General features: G+C 64.6%; 2 protein-coding genes across 2 annotated transcripts; one reads left to right on the top strand and one right to left on the bottom strand.

Moving 5' to 3' along the window:
* The first annotated feature begins 269 nt into the window (after nt 1-269).
* Nucleotides 270-3,026, top strand: PTRH1 (peptidyl-tRNA hydrolase 1 homolog). Its single transcript, XM_055793844.1, has 5 exons — nt 270-398; nt 1,033-1,252; nt 1,398-1,497; nt 2,128-2,173; nt 2,612-3,026. Exons 1-5 carry the CDS (start codon nt 333-335, stop codon nt 2,801-2,803), a joined length of 624 nt encoding a protein of 207 aa, XP_055649819.1. The 5' UTR covers nt 270-332; the 3' UTR covers nt 2,804-3,026.
* Nucleotides 3,027-4,687: 1,661 nt separating this feature from the next.
* CERCAM (cerebral endothelial cell adhesion molecule) lies at nt 4,688-11,170 on the bottom strand. The gene is made up of 13 exons (XM_055793843.1): nt 10,965-11,170; nt 9,294-9,404; nt 8,960-9,077; nt 8,747-8,881; nt 8,460-8,664; nt 8,275-8,394; nt 8,048-8,124; nt 7,759-7,865; nt 7,515-7,647; nt 7,230-7,357; nt 6,949-7,152; nt 5,724-5,960; nt 4,688-5,110 (listed from the first exon to the last, which is right to left on the bottom strand). Exons 1-12 carry the CDS (start codon nt 11,147-11,149, stop codon nt 5,726-5,728), a joined length of 1,758 nt encoding a protein of 585 aa, XP_055649818.1. The 5' UTR covers nt 11,150-11,170; the 3' UTR covers nt 4,688-5,110; nt 5,724-5,725.
* Between the last annotated feature and the right edge of the window lie 5,900 nt (nt 11,171-17,070).

The raw sequence follows: 17,070 nt of genomic DNA, 5'->3' as shown, positions 1-17,070 counted from the left end.
GGGGCCGCCCCCAGGCCGCGGCCCACAGTGCCCCCACAGGGGGCCCTCACAGCTCGCCCAGCTGCATGTCCCGCGCCCCGCCGCAGCCGCCCCTCCTCGCTGGCGCTGGGGGCTGGGCCGGCCGAGCCGCGGGCCTTTACCGCAGCGGCGGGTACGGCCCCGGCGAGGGCGGAGCGCGTTCAGCCCCACGCCACCGCCCCGGACCCGCCCGCCCGCAAGCAAGATGGCGGCGCTGCCCATGAGCAAGATGGCGGCGGGGGCGAGGCGAGGCGGCGCCGGGCCATTGGCGGCGCGCGGCCGTGACGTCCCGGGGGAAGGGAGCACGCGGCGCGATGCTGGCGGCGGAGCTGGCGGGGCGCGCGCGGCTGCTTGTCAGCCCGGGGGGGCCGCGCGTCATGGTGGGGCGGGGCCGGGGCCTCCGCGCGCAGAGGGGCGGGGGGAGGGGAGGGGATTGCGGGGCAGGGGGCGGGCGGGGGGATATGGGGCCTAAGGGGACCAGGCTGTGAGGGGGGCGGCGGGGAGAGCGGGGCCGGGGGGGACCGGGGCTGTGAGGGGGGCACCGGGGAGAGCGGGGCTGGGCCGGGGGGGGGTCGGGGCGGCGAGGGGGGCACCGGGGAGATCGGGGCTGGGGGGGACCGCGGGTGTGGGGGGGGGCACCGGGGAGAGCGGGGCTGGGGGGGAACCGGGGATGTGGGGGGGGCAGCGGCGAAATTGGGGCGAGTGGGGGCCAGGGTGGCGAGGGGGGCACTGGGGAGATTGGGGCTGGGGGGGTGTCGGGGCGGTGAGGGGGGCACCGGGGAGATTGGGGCTGGGGGGGACCAGGGGTGTGGGGGGGGGCAGCGGGGAGATTGGGGCTGGGGGAGCCCAGCCAGCTGGGGGGAGCAGGGGGGATAGGATCCGAGGGAATGGAGGCTGAGGGGTCGAGTCGGTGAGGAGTGGGCCTGGGGGGTGCTGGGGGCACGGGTTAGGCCCGTGGAGGGGCTGGGGGCCTCATGGCAGCCCAGCAGAGCCCTGTTGACACCCGGCGGGCAGGTGGCCGGCCTGGGCAACTACGGGCTGTGGGGGACGCGGCACAGCACGGGCATGGCGGTGGTGGACTGGCTGGCCCGGCAGCTGGCGGTGGCCAAGGGCTGGCGGGTGGACAGGCGGTGCTGCTCCGACATCGCCCTGGCTGCAGCCCACGGCCTGGAGCTGGTGCTACTCAAGCCACGGAGGCTCATGAACCTCAACGGGCTCAGTGTCGCCAGTGCTGGTGAGCAGCTCGGTCACCCCCAAAACCTGCCGTGCCACCAGGCCTGTGGCAGCCCTGCTTTCCCCCTGCAGCCCCGCTCCGCAGGGTCAGGGCCTGGTGAGTCTGCCTCCCCCTGCTTTCTTGGGTTGTATTTCTGTTTCCAAAGCTGAGATCTACAGCCTCCGCCCAGAAGACATTTACCTGGTTCATGATGACCTGGACAAGGCCCTGGGCAAGGTGGCCATCAAACTGGGAGGCAGTGCAAGGTACGGGGCGGCCCCAGCTCTGGTTGCACAAGCTGTTTTAAGGCTTTGTCATGCCCTTACAGGCACATGGGCCATTCCTGGCCCCATCCCACCATCCTGCTGGTGTTTTCAGCACCAGCACCAGCCCTGGGCTTGATCCCAGTTGCAGAGGCAACAGCTGGCTGTTTGGGCAGTCTCCCAGTTCCTGCACTGGCAGGAAGGGCAGGGAGCCTCCTGGAAGCGGCTGCAAGCTGGATCCAGCCCATCGGCTGCACCGCATGGGCTTTTTATAGCACTCTGCCTGCCCCAGTGCCAGCTCCTGTCAGCCTTGAGACATTTAACCTAGGAAATCTTCCACTGCGGGATGGGGCAGGGATGGTACTGGGCCATAGTGCTCAGTCACACATGCACCAGCAGCAGCAAGAGCTGAGTGCACAGAACGTGCTATCCCAGCCCTGCTTCCCTCGTCCCTCCACAGCTGCTTGCAGCCCCAGGGGCTAGATGTTCCTGCAGAGCCAGGGCACAGGGCCTGCAGTCCCTGGCTGGGACCACATTCCCAAGTCCCTGCAGTGAGAGACCCCGAGCCTATACCGTATGTGTAAGGGGGTGTCTCTTACAGACTAATGGTGGATTTTCTCCTTCTTTCCCAAGGGGACACAACGGGGTCCGATCCTGCATCAGTGCTTTGCACTCCAATGTGAGTGGGCCTCAGTGGAAGGGGATCAATCCTGCCCCTACCTCAATGCATGGCTTGTCAGCCCCCTGCTCCCATTCTTCTTACTCTCCTCGGACAAGCCCCTGCTCCCTTTCTTCTTCCCCCTTTTCTCCTTCCCCTCCTTCCCTCTGCTTCCCTGAGGGCTGATGTTGGTTTGGCTGCCATGGAGGACATGGAAACAATTAGCTCAAGCGTCTCTGCCAGGCCTGGCAGGAGCCTGGGATCTCAGCACAGCCCAGCAAAACTGTTTTCCAAAATCATGTTTCTTGGAGCAAGCACTCAAAACCACCTGGAAAACACGAGGGGCTGGCTCTCTCACCGCCCAGCCCCACTCACAGCACTGTCCCCTTGCCTCAGCTCTTATCTCAGCCCAGCCCTTGAGGTAAAGCTGCTCCAGCTCTCCTTCTTCTGCCTCCCCAGGAGATGACCCGGCTTAGGGTTGGCATTGGGCGGCCAGAAGGTGAAGTGACAGTGTCCAGCTATGTCCTGGCTCCATTCAGCGCTGAGGAGCAGGAGAGGCTGAAGCAGGTCCTGGCCCAGGCAGCCACCTGCCTGCTGGAGCACATCCAGCAGAGGAGAGCGCTTGCAGGGGAATGGGGGGACAGGGGCTGACGCGAACCCCTGGGGACCCACATGGCCAATGGACAGGGTGCTGCGGACTCTCCAGGATGACCATGGCATGGAGCACAGCTGGTCCTGCTGGGCAGCCTGGCTGGGTGCTGGGGCAGCCCCCATCTGTCCCCACACAGAAGCGAGCAGCTCCTGTCCCGCTCAAGCCCCTGCGGTGGCTTCATATGGCAGTTTGGCACTGAAATGAAATAAACCGTCACACTTGGCTCTGCCCTGCTTCTGCCCCTGTCACCCACACCGCTGGCTGAACTCAGGCAGTCCCTGGTTCTGTGGCTCACATCCATGTTCCATCCCTGTTCCACCAGCCCAGGCTGGAGGGAAGCTTCCAGCGGGAAGTGGGGAGTGATGGGAGTGACTTCCACAGGGTCCAAAACCACTTTGGCTTTGTCAACTGCGGCAAGCACAAGTCACCTCAACTCATAGTTCTGCAGCACACAAGGGCTGTCCCACTGAGCTGCAGCAAGTTTCAGGGCTGGCCTCACCGGTTTTGAGTTGCGTGGGTTTTAAGCCAGAACCCTGGAGCTTCCAACAGCTGGAGGAGTTCTGGCTCCTCCTCGCAGACCTGTTACGGGTCTCACAGTGGAGAAGGCAGCCCAAGAAGCGGTGTCTCCCACCACCACTGCCGCAGCTTCCCAAAGCACTGGGCTCTGTCGGCATGTCCTGCCCGGCTGCGTGCCCTGCACCGAGTGCCCCAGCACTGGCAGTTCCTCACCTATGTCCCAGCAGGCGCAGGCACAAGCACCGGGGCCCTGGCTCAGTCACACGTACTGCAGTGCTGCGGCTGCCTCCTTCCTCTGCTCCATCCCCAGTTCCTCCCATAGCACTGAGGCTACCTGCAACCAGGGGACAGGCAGGGAAGCAAAGTGTCCCCAGCTTGCCATCACCTCTTCACCCTGCTGTGCCACCTGTGCCTGTACTGGCTGGTGGTTGTGGTTGCAGACCATGCATTTGGCCATCTCCTTCTCCGTGTTCTCCAGTAGATCCACTCAGATCTTCAGGTCCTGCGTGATCTCCTGGAGCTGGTTGTTCTCCTTCAGGTCCCTGCTATAGCTGTTCAACCTGCAGCTCTCCTGGATCATTTGGTGGCCTTGGACATCCCGCTGTGGGTCTCAGCTACCGAGGCTTCCACCCACTGCTCCATCACCTTCATTAAGCTGTGGGGAGAAGAGGGGTGCAGCCCCTCAAACCCTGGGTGAAGGCAGCCACCCACCGCCTGGGCTAACCCCAGCACCTGCTCCAGGGCCACAGGGGCTGGGCCACTGCCAGGCAGGGGTGCAGAGAGGTGGCAGCTCAGGGGGACCTGGCAGGGAGCTCACACCACCCCAGCTCACCCAGCCCAGGGATACTTGCAGAGTTTTTAAGGAAATTGCTCCTCCACCCCAGAAAACTCTCGGTTTCAACCAAATGTTGCTCTGCCGAGGAGCTGAGGTTTACACCAAACAAGCCTGGGCTCTTGGAAAGCAAACACCCTCCTCCAGAGCTGGCCGCAAAGGTGACAGATACCGGAGCCCAGCAGGACTGGGCTGCACATCTCCACGCTGAGGCTGGTGTTGGGTTTTCAGTCCCAAGGCCAAACCTAGCACCAATGACGGAAATCGTTCCCATCAGCATTCCCCGGGGGGGGAGCTGAGCTCCGTGGAAATGCCACCCACCTTCTCACGCCTGGATCCCAAGGGAGAGCTTCAGTCTCACACTCCCAGCCCACCCTCCTCCCTCCCTTTCCCCATTACAGTTTGCATTCCCAAAGCAATCCTGGGCAGGGGGAACTGCCAGACCCTCACCGCGGCACCTCTGAGGCAACCCCAGCAAGGTATGCCCTGGGGACATTACGTGGGGCGATGCCACCCGGCAGAGCCAGCACCCGTCACGTCAGCTCAAACAGTCTGATTTAATCCTCACTGGGCTTCAGCCCAGACGTGGCACAGGCCAGGGACAAGCCCAGTTGGTGGCAGGAGGCCACGTGTGCCACCACAGGAGCCAGCCCCTGGCCTGAAAATCACTCCCTAAAGTCCAAGCCGGTGGGAGACGGCAGAGTTGGCATCGCTCAGGTTGGTCCTGGAGACATGTCCTCAGCAGAGGCAGAGCACAGCGCTCCCCTAGTCCCTCCACCTGGCAGGGAACAGGCTCTCCAGGAGCCCTGGGATGAATCCTGCCTTGGGTGGATTTGGCACATGCAAATTCGAAGAACCCTGGGGGATCTGTCCAGGGCAGCTGTGTCTCTCAAGCAGGAGCAGACAGGATCAGGCCACTGGCCCGCGGTGCTCCCAGCGGGGTCACAGTCCCTCATCCCTAGGAGGCAAGGATGCAAATGTTAGCTGTCCAGGCAGCAGCAGCCCCGACGACGACGTGTTCACGCCTGCAGCAGAGGCGGCGGGAGGGTTGTTTTCCAGCCTCCCCAGCCTGGCCGCAGGAGAGGCTCTGCTGCCAGCATAAGCAACCTCAGACAGGGAAAGTCTGACCCGGTGTTAACCCGTTAACCATGGCAGCGCTGCCTTGCATGCCTGCAGCCGCCACAGGGACACAGCCCAGGGAGCAAGCAGCAGCACCGGGGTGAAGCTTTCCCCCGTGAAATGCCCTCAGCTCTCTCCAAACCTGGGTGACTTTTTCAGGAGGTGAAGGAGCATTGTCCCTTCCTCATTTGAGGGGCTGGGGAGTGGCAGGATCCGGTCCCTGGGTCCCCTCCAGCCCACTGCAGCCCCACATCCCTTTCCCCGCCTGGAAGAGAGGTCCTCATCTCTGTTTCCCAGTGCTTTGAGTCTGATGGGGAGAGCTGCTGACACATGGCAAAAAGGAACTAGGCACCCAGGACACATCCAAACACTGCGCTCGCAGGGAGATGCTTCCCAGCCACTCTGTCCCCTGTCCCCAGCACCACGTGCTCAGGTCCCACAGCCTCGCTCACCGTCACAGCTCGTCACGGGCGGTGGAGCGGAGGTGGCCAGCGCTGCCCCGTGAGTCCCTCAGGGTCTTCTGTGAGCCAGTCCAGTCGGTCTTCTTGCCATCGTCATCCCAGATGGTGGAGGTCTCGGTGTCACTCAGCCAGTTGCTGTCCCCAGCATAGTGGGTAGGATAAACCAGGAGCGGGTGAGCTGAAAACACCAGCAGGTCCCGAGGGGCAAAGTGCCGCTTGTAATCCTCGCTGGGGAAAGCAGAGGGGACCCGAGAGGAGAGACTGGCTTACAGAGCATGGTCCAGTGGAGAAAAAAAGGCTGGAAAAACTGTACTGATCACCTGGGGAAGGCACTGTGCAGGGCAGGTGATGGGGAGGGACACGGGGTACCGGGGAGGGGGTCCAGGGAAGGCAGCCAAGCTGGGGGTCTGCCTTGTACTGCTGCTGCCTGCAGAGCCTGGCTGGGGAGGGACCACAGAGGGACTGCAGAGGGGATGGCACCCACCTCTCCCCACCAGCCTCGGTGGCACGGGGCCGGCCCTGGAGCGGAGGGGGTCTCTGGCACAGCACCTCACTGGCCCGGCCCTGGCTGGCCCCAGGCCAGGCTGTCTGGGTTATCCAGGCAAGCATGGGACTCCCAGCTGCTCCTGGTTCACATCCAGAGCACTAACCCACCCCGCCATCCACCTCCAGCCTCCCTTTTACATGCCTAATCCCTCCATTTTGCCATTCTCCTCACTGGCTTTCCTACCCCCTCCTCCCCCAGGACACTCTGCTGCCAGCACTCACACACTCCCTAAATCGCCTCCCCCTCCCCAGACTCAACCTTGCTGCTGACCCCCACCTGGGAAGAGTGGCACAGAGGTGCCCCAAGGTGGGGCTAAGACCCACAACCAGGGGCAGAGGACGACATAGACCCCCAGCGCCAGGGTACAGGGGGTTGCTCCTCTCTTGCCAAGGGGCCAAGACTCATGTGTGGGGCCAGCATCAAGCCCCAGTTCCATCCTCACCACCATCCCCCCACCCAGCACTGGCAGAGGGCCATTTTCCAGCGGCCGGCAGCCAGGCAGCGGCTGGGGTGGAATGAGCTCATGCTACAGATGTTTTCTTCCAGCATGAGTAACACTGGCAGGGGGGAGCCGGGTGGGATGGTGACAGCAGAGAAGAAACACATGCTCCCTCACCAGCACAGCCATGCCGCTCCACAAGCACCCCTCCTGCACCACTCGCTCCTTACTTGGGGTGCTTGTCATACATGATGGGCAGGAACTCGTCCACCGGCAGCATTTTGGAGAGGGGCTCAGCAGCCAGCAGCTTCTGCGCCCCACGGTGGGAGATGGCGTAGGCCAGCGTCCAGTACGAGTACCCGGCCACCACCAGGTTTCGCACGCCCTCCACAGGTGCCTCATCCTCTGCGTTCACCTGCTTCCTCCCCAGGTAGCTGCAGGGCGGGCATCGAGCCATGAGAGCCACCCCCAGGGACTCCCACCCCACGTCCCCCCAAGCCCCAGCACCTACATGAGGTCCCAGTCCTGCTGCGCTCCCTCCAGCTCCTCCATCAGCTGCCTCAGCCGTGCCGGGAAGGCGGCCTCGAAGCGCACATCATCCTCGAAGACCACTGACTGTTCCAGCCTCCGAGAAACGATCTGTGGGGAGGGGGCAGAGGTGCAAACCCATTCCAGCACCATGCTGGGCCATACGGGTCCACTCACCCTGACAAGACACCCCTTTCCCCACATCCTCCAGAGACCTGGTGATGCTCACGGGGTCCAGCCCCATGCAGGTGGTCCCGCAGCCCCATACCTCCTTCCAGATGTTGTAGTGGCTGAGGAAGCAGCCGACCTCACCCTTAGTGAGCGTGCGGCCAGAGAAGGGGTCATAGTACCCGGGGAGCAGGTCCACCCCCAAGACCTTGATGTCACTGCTGTTGAGGGTGCTGCAAGGCAAGTGACAGCATTGGCGAGGTGTGTGTGTCCCCTGACCCCGTCACCTCCCCAAGATGACGGCAGGATGCTGGCAAAGTAGAGATGTGTTCCCCCATGGTCACCTCCCATCCACGGCATCCATCACCCGCGGGGCAATCTCCAGCTCCTGCAAGGACTCCAGCATCCGCCGGCGCCGGTCCGGCCTCCGCACCAGGTTGATGAGGAAGATCTGAAGAGGAAGGGGAGAGCCCCTCCAAGGGGGCATGTTGTCGCAGGGTGGGGACACAGCCTGCCCGGCCACTGCAGGATGGGGGAAGGGGGCTTGGCCAAAGCCTGCGACAGGCTTTGCCATAGATGGATGCAGATAGAGGGATGGACAGGGGGACGTGGGGGGGTCCACTTGGCACTTACTTCATCAAAGCCCATTTTTGTGAGTGGCTTGGGGAGGAAGGAAACGTGCCTGGAGCGCTGCATGGGGGGGCCATCCACTGCAGAGAGAGGGGACACCCGGTCAGTGAAGCCCACACCCCTGCGGTCAGGAACCAGGGCTGACAGCCCTGCCCCGGGGACCAGCACCAGGTCCCTTCACCCCTGGGGCAGGAGACACCTCCATGACCCCAGCACCCACAGGCACTCACCCATGGCCTCCAGCGTGAGATGCACAAAGTTGGCGTGTTCATCCTCCAGCGTCTGGTGGGCCTTCACGGGGACATTGATGTAGCCAAAGCGCTGCTGGTTGCACACATGGACCTCCACACCTGCCGGGTGGGACGGGTGAGCACTGCAGCCCCCCCAAACCTCCCCCCATCCCCTCAGCACTCACCGGCTGCCTGGCAGGAGTAGGCAAAGACAATGATATCATCGAAGGCCCAGGTGTAGTTGGGATGGGGCGGGTAGAAAGCCAACCGCAAAGTCTCTTCCTTCCGCAGGTCGATCAGGAAGGTGGCATAGACCATGGGGACGGAGAAGCAGCCCGTCCGCTGCCGGTTCTTGGTGGGGAAGTAGTCAGCCGTCCGGCGGTAGTAGCCCTGTGGCACACTGGCATGAAGCCTCTACAGTGGGGGACTCCTCTGCTGGGGGGGGGCGGGGATCCCCTGCCCTGGGACGTACCTGGGGTGTGATGCCACACCAGAAGTTGGAGTAGAAGGTCTGTGAGTCCAGCATCGGGGCCACAACCGACTTGTTCTGCGCCATGAGAAACTTGAGGGTCTGGTTGTTGGTCAGGATGCTGTCAGTGTCCACAAACTGTGGGGACAGCACAGGTCCTGGAGGCGTGAGGACACCTGCCCCAGCCCCCTCCCCAGCAGTGCCCGTGTCCCTTACCAGGATGTAGTCCGCCTGCTGCTCCCGGGCGTAGGTGAGAGCCTCCTGCTTCAGCCTCATCAGGTTTTCATAGCGTTTGTCGCTCCAGTGCTTGGGCCCGAGCTCGTCGGGGTAGGAGCTGGGCAGGGGGGAGGCAGGGGTTAACCCCGCTCGCTGGGAACGCACAAACTTGGTGCATGCTGCTGCATGCTGGCAGGCTGAGTCAGCCCAGCTCTGTCTCCATGCGGCTCCTGGCAGTGTCCCCGGACAGGGACAGGGAGCAGAGCAGAGTGCTGCTTCAGGAGCCCCTGGCAGCCCGTGCCTGCTGCCCACCCCCGCACTCCCCCAGCCTCACCTGGGCTCCTCCTGTACCTTCCAGGCCACTGAGTGATAGTCCTTCCCCACTGCCCCCAGCCACTCCCGCAGCATTGCTGTGGTGTTGTCCGAGTTGTGGTCAGTCGCACACCTGGGGTGAGAAGACGTCAGCCCCTGGGGTCCCCCCAAGGGACAGCCGCAGCCCCCTCCCCACACTAGAAGCAATCCCAGGGCCAAGACGCTGAGCCAGCGACAGACTCGCTTGGGAGCACAACATGTAATTTGAAGGAACCGAGGCTGCACTGGCAGGAGGGGGAACGCGAATGGGTAATTTCTTTCCCGGTGCCACGGCCGGCCAGGCTGTCCCACAGCTCTCCTGCCATGTCCCTGCAGCCTGGCAGCAGCCCTGGCCATGCCGTCCCCGTCCCAACCCTGCAGCTGCCCACCACCCCCTTGCCCATGCATATCACAGCACCCCACACACCCCGCAGCACCCCACAGCTCCAGCAGCCAGAGGAAAGGCCCTGACAAGCAGCTAAAATCCTCCTCCAAAACGTTCCTTTGCCATGCACGGCCACCGTCCCCAGCTTTTCCACCCCACCTCACAACAGCGTTTGTTGGGCACCCCAGCACAGACAGGGCTGAGCCCCACATTGCACTGGGGCAACTCCCCAGTCCCCACACTCTACACATCAGAGAGCCCTGAGCTTCCCCCCAGGACCCTCCGGGATGCAGGGGACAAGGCCGGACCTGTGCCCCCCACGGCTCCCAGCTCCGCAGGCAGCTCTTGAAACACCCCGCAGGGCCCTGCAGCTGGGGGCTCCCAGGGGCTGCAGCAGGCGAAGGGAGGACCCCTGCTCCTCTGCTGCTGGCAGCCGCCCCTTGCCCCAGCCCAGCTACCCCTGCCAGGACTCCCCTGCCAGCCCCCACCTCGGTCCCCCGCAAAAGCAGCTACAGAAAAGTTTCCAACAAGCTCAGGCGAGAGACAGCGGCGGAGTGTGAAAGAGAAGGAATGGGGGTCTTCTCCCAGCTGCCCCCCCAGCACGGCAAAAGGTGGTTTGGGGGTGTCTTTGGGGAAGGGGGGGCTGGGGCCGAGCCCTGCAGGGAGGGGGAAGGCAGTGCCTGCCCCTGGCGACGCAGAATCCCCCTGAGCCCAGGGCTCCCCTCCCTTGCCAGCCCTGCAGCTTCGGGGGGGGGAAGGTGGGGGTCCTGTCCCCTCACTGTGTCGCAGCACCCAGCCCCTCCCGGGTCCCTGCTGGGTCTCGAACCCGGGGCAGTGTCACCCCTCACCCTTTGGGGCGTGGGGGGGTGTTACCACCAGGGTCCCTGTCCCCCCGGGTCCCCACTCCCCCCCAAGCCACCATTCCCTCAGATCTCTGCTGCCTCCACCCAGGGCCCTGTTATTTCAAGATCCCTTCGAGCTCCCCCAACTCTCCCCAGCTTCCCCGTTCCCCTCTCGCCGTTGCCCTTTGGGTCCCCACTACCCCCGGCTTCCCATTCCCCCCCAGTCCCACCTATCCCCCAGGACCCCTCTTCCCCCCCCAGCATCCCCACTCCCCCGGGGCTCACCGCTACCCCCAGCGTCCCTGCGACCCCAGCATCCCGGCTCACCCCGGGGGTCCCCACTCCCCCACAGCCCCCTCCGCCCGCCGGCTTCCTGCCGCCCCCGCACCCCGGGGTCCCGGCTCCCCCCAGGGTCCCCGTCCCTCACCACAGGGCGATGCTCCCCGCGGGATAGTCCATGCGCTCCAGGGCTCCCAGGCAGTGCGGCAGCGAGTGCTGCGCGTTACGGGCCAGGAGGGCGAGCACCACCCGGGGGGCGACCGGCCCGGGCCCGGTGCCGGTGCCGATGCCCAGCAGCAGGAGCAGGGCGCAGAGCGGCCCCGCGGCGCCCATGGCGGCGGCGGGCGGGGAAGGGGCGGGCTGAGACCCGCCGCGCTCAGCGCACCCCCGCCCCCGCCCCCGGCCCGGCCCCGCCGTGAGCCCCGGGGGCGGGGGGTCGGTGTGGGTGTTGGGTTTCTTTAAATAAACCCGATATCGGGAAACAGCCCCCGCAGCCCACGGCTGGGGGTGAGAGGCCGCGGAGGCACCCCCGGTACCCCCTCCCTGAGGATGCTCCTGGGCATTCCCGTGTGCCCCCTGCCAAGCTCGGGGTCGGGTCCTGCGGCGCCCAGCACCGCGTGGCTGGGTGATGGGCAAGCGGATGGGGGGCTCGTGGCTGGGGGGGCGGTAGCCAGGGGTGATCATGGCCGGGGGAGGCTCCTGGCCAGGCGGGCTGGTGGCCAGGGGGCCCTCGTGTCCCGAGTCGTGGCTGGGTGGCTCTCCCCCATCACGTGCCAAGGGAGCCCACCCCACCAAGTCATGTCTCACCCAGGCTGCCCGCCATGGCTGGCCACCTGCGGCCCCTCAAGCGTGCCTGCAACGTGTGGGGGCCACCGGCAGCCCCGAGGCCTTTGGGCCATTTGGCCAAAGCCACCCGTTAACCACCCGCGCCATGAACACGGCCTCCGGCTCCGCAGCAAGCTGGGAGAGGGCCGCCTCCTGTGGAGCAGCAGCTGCAGCCCCCCACCAGCCGTGCCGCGCACCCCCCTGCCGCTGTGGCCCCGCAGCCCAAGTGAATGGCCGGTGCCATGCGTGGGCCAACCCGCACCCACCCGTAGCAGGGCAGGGGCCTGGCCGGGTGGGCGCTCCAGCCGGCTGCCCCCGCTGCCAGGGGCCCCCGGGAGGGCTGCGGCAGGGGGGGGGTCGGGGGGCGAATGCTCCAGCGGCACCTGGAAGAAGCAACGGAGAGAGTGGGGGGCCAGGGGGGCAGCGGGGGTCCCCGGCGATGCAGAGGAGCAGCGGGGCGGGGGGCGACCCCAGAAGCCGAGCACAGCCGGACCCCTAACCCGTGTCCAGACCGTGCCCGCCTGTGTGCCCCCACACACCCCGGGAGAGCTGGCCGGGGGCAGCCCCTCTCCCCCCGCAGCAGCCCCCGGGCGCGGCCCCGCGGCCCGAACAGGGGCGGGGGCGAAGGCAGGGCAGCGGGGATGCCCGCGGAGCCCACGGCCGGCCCGGTCCCGCGGGGACACGCACCCGGCTGCATCGCCCCCCCGCCGCCCGGCCCCGCGCTCGGCCGCTGCTGCCACCTCCAGGCCCCGCGGCGCAGCACGGCGCGGCACGGCCGGGGGCAGCCGGGTACCGGCACTCGGTGGGGAGTCAGGGGCTGCAGGGTCCACCAGAGCTGGATCTGATCCCCGTGTCCCTACATCCTTCCATCCCCACCCTTCCTCATCTCTGCATCCCTTCACCCCCACATCCCTGCATCCCCACATCCCTCCATTGCTGCATCCCTGCATCCCTTCCCTTCTTCATCCCTGTATCCCTTCACCCTTACATCCCTCCATCCCCACATCCTGCATCCCTCACCCCTATATCCCTGCATCCCCACATTCCTCCATCACTGCGTTCTTGCATCCTTTCCCTTCTTCATCCCTGCATCCCTTTGCCCCTATATCCCTGCATCCCATTGTCCCTACATCCCTGCATCCCCTTGTCCCTACATGCCTTCCCCTGTACATCCCTGCATCTCTTATGTCCCCACATCCCTCTATCCCTGTGTCCTCTCCTGGGGGTCACAGACAGCCCTCCCCTGCCTTCAGCACCTGGGAAGGGCAGAGAGGGATTGCAGTGCTGGATATAACAGGATTCTGGGAGGCCTGGATCCCAGGAGGCCAAGCAGGGTGGTTCCCAGCCTGCAGACTGGGATGAAGCCCACAGAGCCCTGACACCCTGCACCACACTGGGGCCAGGGGCTCCCGAGCCTGGACATGCCCTGGGCTGGGCTGGGGCCAGCCCTGGGATGCTGCTCGGTGAGCAAGAGCAACACCTCATCGTTGCCTGGAGTTTTTTCCCAGGAAATCCCACTGTGTTCTCAGCCCTGTTGTGCCCTGCCCCAAGGATGCAGCATCCCTGGCCTGGTGCGGTTCCGCCACTGGTGCACAGCCACGGCCCTGCTGCCCTGGCACTGCACACACCAACGCCCCAGCCGTTGGCTTGGGGACTGGAGAGGGAAAGACCACTCTGTCCACAGCCCCACCACCCCTGCGGTGGGTGGAAGAAGGGGGTGCTGTCACTGCGCTCTGACATGGGGAAACTGAGGCATGGGGCGATGCAATGTGCAGCACACGGGTGGGCCAGGAGTGGCCGAGGGATGAAGTGTCCTGTGCCTGCCCTCGCAGGCTCGGCTGGGGTCAGGATTATCCCTGTCCCTGCAGCCAGGTCTGCAGCCTGCCTTCCCCCCGCAGCCCGGCTGCCACGGGGCTCGTGGCAGACACTTGGAGGCCGCTGGGGGCTCGGCAACACCTTGCAAGCGGCTTTGCCCATGCAATGGAAGACACCCCCCCAAGTGAACCTGTGGAGAAGGGGGAAATGGTGGTTACCTGCCAGGGCACCCACTGCATGTCCTCAGGGTGACGACCACCCAGCTCTGCGCTGCAGCTCAGCATCTCCATCTCCACCACTCTGCTAGCACAGGGCTGTGACGGTCCCCGCACCCCAGGAGCAGGACTGGCAGGGAGGTGGCAGGTCCCCACAGGGCCCAGGGTGTCCCAACGGCTCCACGCACGCATGGTGATACCTGTAACACAGAGCCAGCGTCAGGCCTGGAAGCATCTGCCCGGAAAAAGAGGCACTGCACATTTCCGACAGTATATTTTCTTTTTTGACAGGAAGAAGTTGCTTTTGGACCCAGGGCTGAGATTTTTGGCCACCTCTCACCTCTCTCTCTCCACCCCTCCCTTGGAATTTTCTGAGATTTTCAGCAAAGCCTTTGAAAAGCTCCGAGTTCCTCAAATGTCACATTTTTCTGCTTTAAAAGTCTCAGGTTTGGTTGCAAAACCCAAATATATAAAGATGTATATGTGTGTGTGTAGAAATGCAGAGATTCTGTGGGTATGTGCATGGCCGGGGGGTCGGTGCAAGTCCCCTGGCCGTGAACTGGTTTTATTGAACTTATTTCACAAGAAAAAACATCCCAGGGGCCCAGTTGGCTGCCAAGGTCCATGGTGCCCCTGGGTGCCCCCAGGGGTCCCCATTCCCATGCCATGATGCTGCCCGAGTTACACTGACCCCTCCAGACCGCTGCCCCGACTCATCCAGCTCACAACCATGGCCCAGTTCACAGGTGGGGAAACTGAGGCACAGAGCCTGTACAGCCCCCCAGCATCTGCCCAGCCAGTATGGATCCTGGACCCGAGGGAGTGTCTGAGACCCCACCATGCTCCCTGCTCTTCGAGGCCCTCAACCTGAGCATTCCAGCTGTTCCAGCTGTTTTCACCACCCTCCAGCTGTTGGGTAGCTCAGGAGGCCAGCACTCCCCTCCCAGCTGGGTTTTCCTTCCAGGTCTCTGCTAAATCCATCGCATCCACGGGCGCCACTCTGCTTTCCTCCTCGGCAGGCTGCTTCTGCAGCATGCAAAATCTACAGATCTTCCCACCCAGAAAAATCCAAGGAGATTTTGGCCATCTTGGGGGGATTTTGGCCATCCTGGGGGAGATCCTGGCCACCCAAGGGGGTTTTGGCCTACCCAATAGATGCTTTGCCAGAGGAGCTGGAGGCTGGCGGGAGCAGCATCCCCATCTCAGCCAGTGGGGAATCAGTGCCACCGTAAATGGGGCAGACACATGTCTCCGGTCCCAGCACCCACTGGGCTGCATCTCTCCCGCACCTCAGCCCGTCGAGAGACAGCCTGGGGTGTCCCTGGTGGGCTGTGAACATCGGGGAGGGAGAAGCCTCCCCAGGGGTCCCTCTTGATGCCCCGCTGGGCGCAGGGAGCCAGGGACATGTTCGAGCCCTGCAGCGGCCAAATCCTGACCCCCCCTGGCTGGCGTAGCTGGCTCAGCCTCAGAACGGTCCCTTTTCTCCCCAGGTTGGACCACACCTGTTGGCATCAGAGCCAGGGGTGCCCAGAGCCAGCATCCCCTGGCTGTGGGTGGCAAAGGGGACCCAGCACCCATCAGCCCTGGGAGTGGGCAGAGGGACGCCTCCCTCAGCGAGGGGAAACTGAGGTAGAAGGGTGACCCCAAACTGCCCCAGCCCCATGGGGCAGGGAAATGCCGCGCACCCTGCCAGGGCTTCACTCTGGGGGCAATAGGAAGCTGCTCCCTATCCCCTCACTGCACCCTCGCGGAGGGATGGCAACAGAGGAGTACCCTGATGGGATGGGTCCCCCCCCAACATGCTGACCCGTGTGCTCCCACCCCCTCCCTCCTCTCCCCGCCCCAGCAGGGCTGACAGTCGGTCCCCGTCCCAAACCGGGACAGCTGTGACCGACAACAAAGCTGTCCCCTTCGGCACAATACCCTTCTGTCCCCCCCCAGATGCTGACCGCTGGGGTGGGCAGCGGCCGGGCTGGAGGCATCGAGGGGCTGTGCCAGGCCCCCGCTGGCAGGGGACAATGTTGGCAGTGATGGAGAGTAGGTATTTCAAAAGGTTTTGTTTTCGAGTTGACCCGCCGAGCCGGCGTGACCCTGCAGCCCCCCACCCAGTCCTGCTCCTCCGTCCCAATAGAAACCGGCCACATTCCTGACCTCGGGGAGGCGGGGGGGGGGGGGAGTTTCAAACCTCCCTGGGAAGGAGACAATGGGGGTGTCAGGGCCGTGATTTAGGAGGGGGGGCTCTTTCCATCACAAAGGCGAGACAAAGGCACTCTACGCTGGGAAAGGGGCTTCGGCGGCGGCTCAGGAGTGGGGCTGTGGTATTGTGCCTGGCCAGCCGGCCTCGGCCTCGGCCTCGGCAGCAGGGTAGCCAGGGCCCACTGGGTGCCACCGGCTGCTACCACGTCCCACCAGGTCCTCTTGGGTCCCACCAGGCTGGCCATCCCAGCCCCTACCACAGCCATCCCTGCAGCCACCCTGGGGACCAGGGTCTGGTGGCTTCACGGGTGTCACCATCTCCCATGGTGGGAGGGAGCGAGTCCTCCATTCCCACAAGGGACAGCTGGGGCAACCCCAGCTCCCCACAGCACCCCATGCTAGGGTGGCTGGCCAGGGACTAGCCCAGCACAGGGGCTGTGGGGACCCCATGGGTCAGCGCTGGGACCCCAGGGAGGGCCCATGCAGGTGGATGTGCAGCCCCAGCCCCCCAGCCCCCCCTCCCTGTCGGCCTTCCCTGGGTGCCCAGGGCCAGGGTCCCACTGTCCTCTCCCAGGGCCAGTCCCAGGGCTGAGGGATGAGCAGCTCCTCTGTGAGCTGGTCAAAGGGGCTTTGTGCACCCCGGGGCTGCCAGTGCCCAGCACCACACGCCACCGCCAGCACGGGCACCACACGGTGCCCACCCTGTCCCCATCCCACAGCCGGCACCCCCCCAACCCCCGTTTTCCCAACTGTCCCCTGCTCTGACCCTCCTCCTCCATCCCTGGGGGGGCTCAGCCCCAAACAGTAGCAAGCCCCCCAAAAAAGCCAAGAAACTGCTTAAGCAGATGCCCAACTTACAGTGTCCTCTGCCGCTGCTGAGCCTGTGTCTCCGGCTGGCTTCCTGGTGCCGAAGGGCTCAGAGCCTGCACAGAGAGGGGATATTTTTACAGGAGAAATATTTTTCTCCCGGTGCTGGATGGTTGATCCAAAGGAAAAGCTGGAAACAAGTTCATTGGCTTTTCTCTCGCTCCCTCTCCTTGCCCTAATTTTTTTTTTCCTGGCAGCTGGTGGGAGGAAGGGAGCTGGCAAGGTGATGCTTTTTTGGGAAGAGGGGAACTGCTGGTGAAAGAGGCATTCACCGCGCTGGGAGCCTGGGAAAGCCGAGAGCCAGGGGGCCGGCAGGAGGGCGGGAGCCTGATCACT

This window comes from Falco peregrinus, chromosome 1 (genome assembly GCF_023634155.1).
Source record: "Falco peregrinus isolate bFalPer1 chromosome 1, bFalPer1.pri, whole genome shotgun sequence".
NCBI lineage: Eukaryota > Metazoa > Chordata > Aves > Falconiformes > Falconidae > Falco > Falco peregrinus.
This window is presented reverse-complemented; position numbering and strand designations above follow the sequence as displayed.

What these genes read in the sequence shown, in the direction of transcription:
- PTRH1 (XM_055793844.1), top strand. Translation starts at nt 333, where the DNA reads ATGCTGGCGGCGGAGCTGGCGGGGCGCGCGCGGCTGCTTGTCAGCCCG. An exon ending in CGGGGGGGCCGCGCGTCATG is followed by an intron (nt 399 to 1,032) that starts GTGGGGCGGGGC and finishes CCCGGCGGGCAG; the next exon opens with GTGGCCGGCCTGGGCAACTA. An exon ending in AAACTGGGAGGCAGTGCAAG is followed by an intron (nt 1,498 to 2,127) that starts GTACGGGGCGGC and finishes TTCTTTCCCAAG; the next exon opens with GGGACACAACGGGGTCCGAT.
- CERCAM (XM_055793843.1), bottom strand. Translation starts at nt 11,149, where the DNA reads ATGGGCGCCGCGGGGCCGCTCTGCGCCCTGCTCCTGCTGCTGGGCATC. An exon ending in GGTGTGGCATCACACCCCAG is followed by an intron (nt 8,665 to 8,746) that starts GTACGTCCCAGG and finishes AGTGTGCCACAG; the next exon opens with GGCTACTACCGCCGGACGGC. An exon ending in CAAAAATGGGCTTTGATGAA is followed by an intron (nt 7,866 to 8,047) that starts GTAAGTGCCAAG and finishes CTTCCTCTTCAG; the next exon opens with ATCTTCCTCATCAACCTGGT.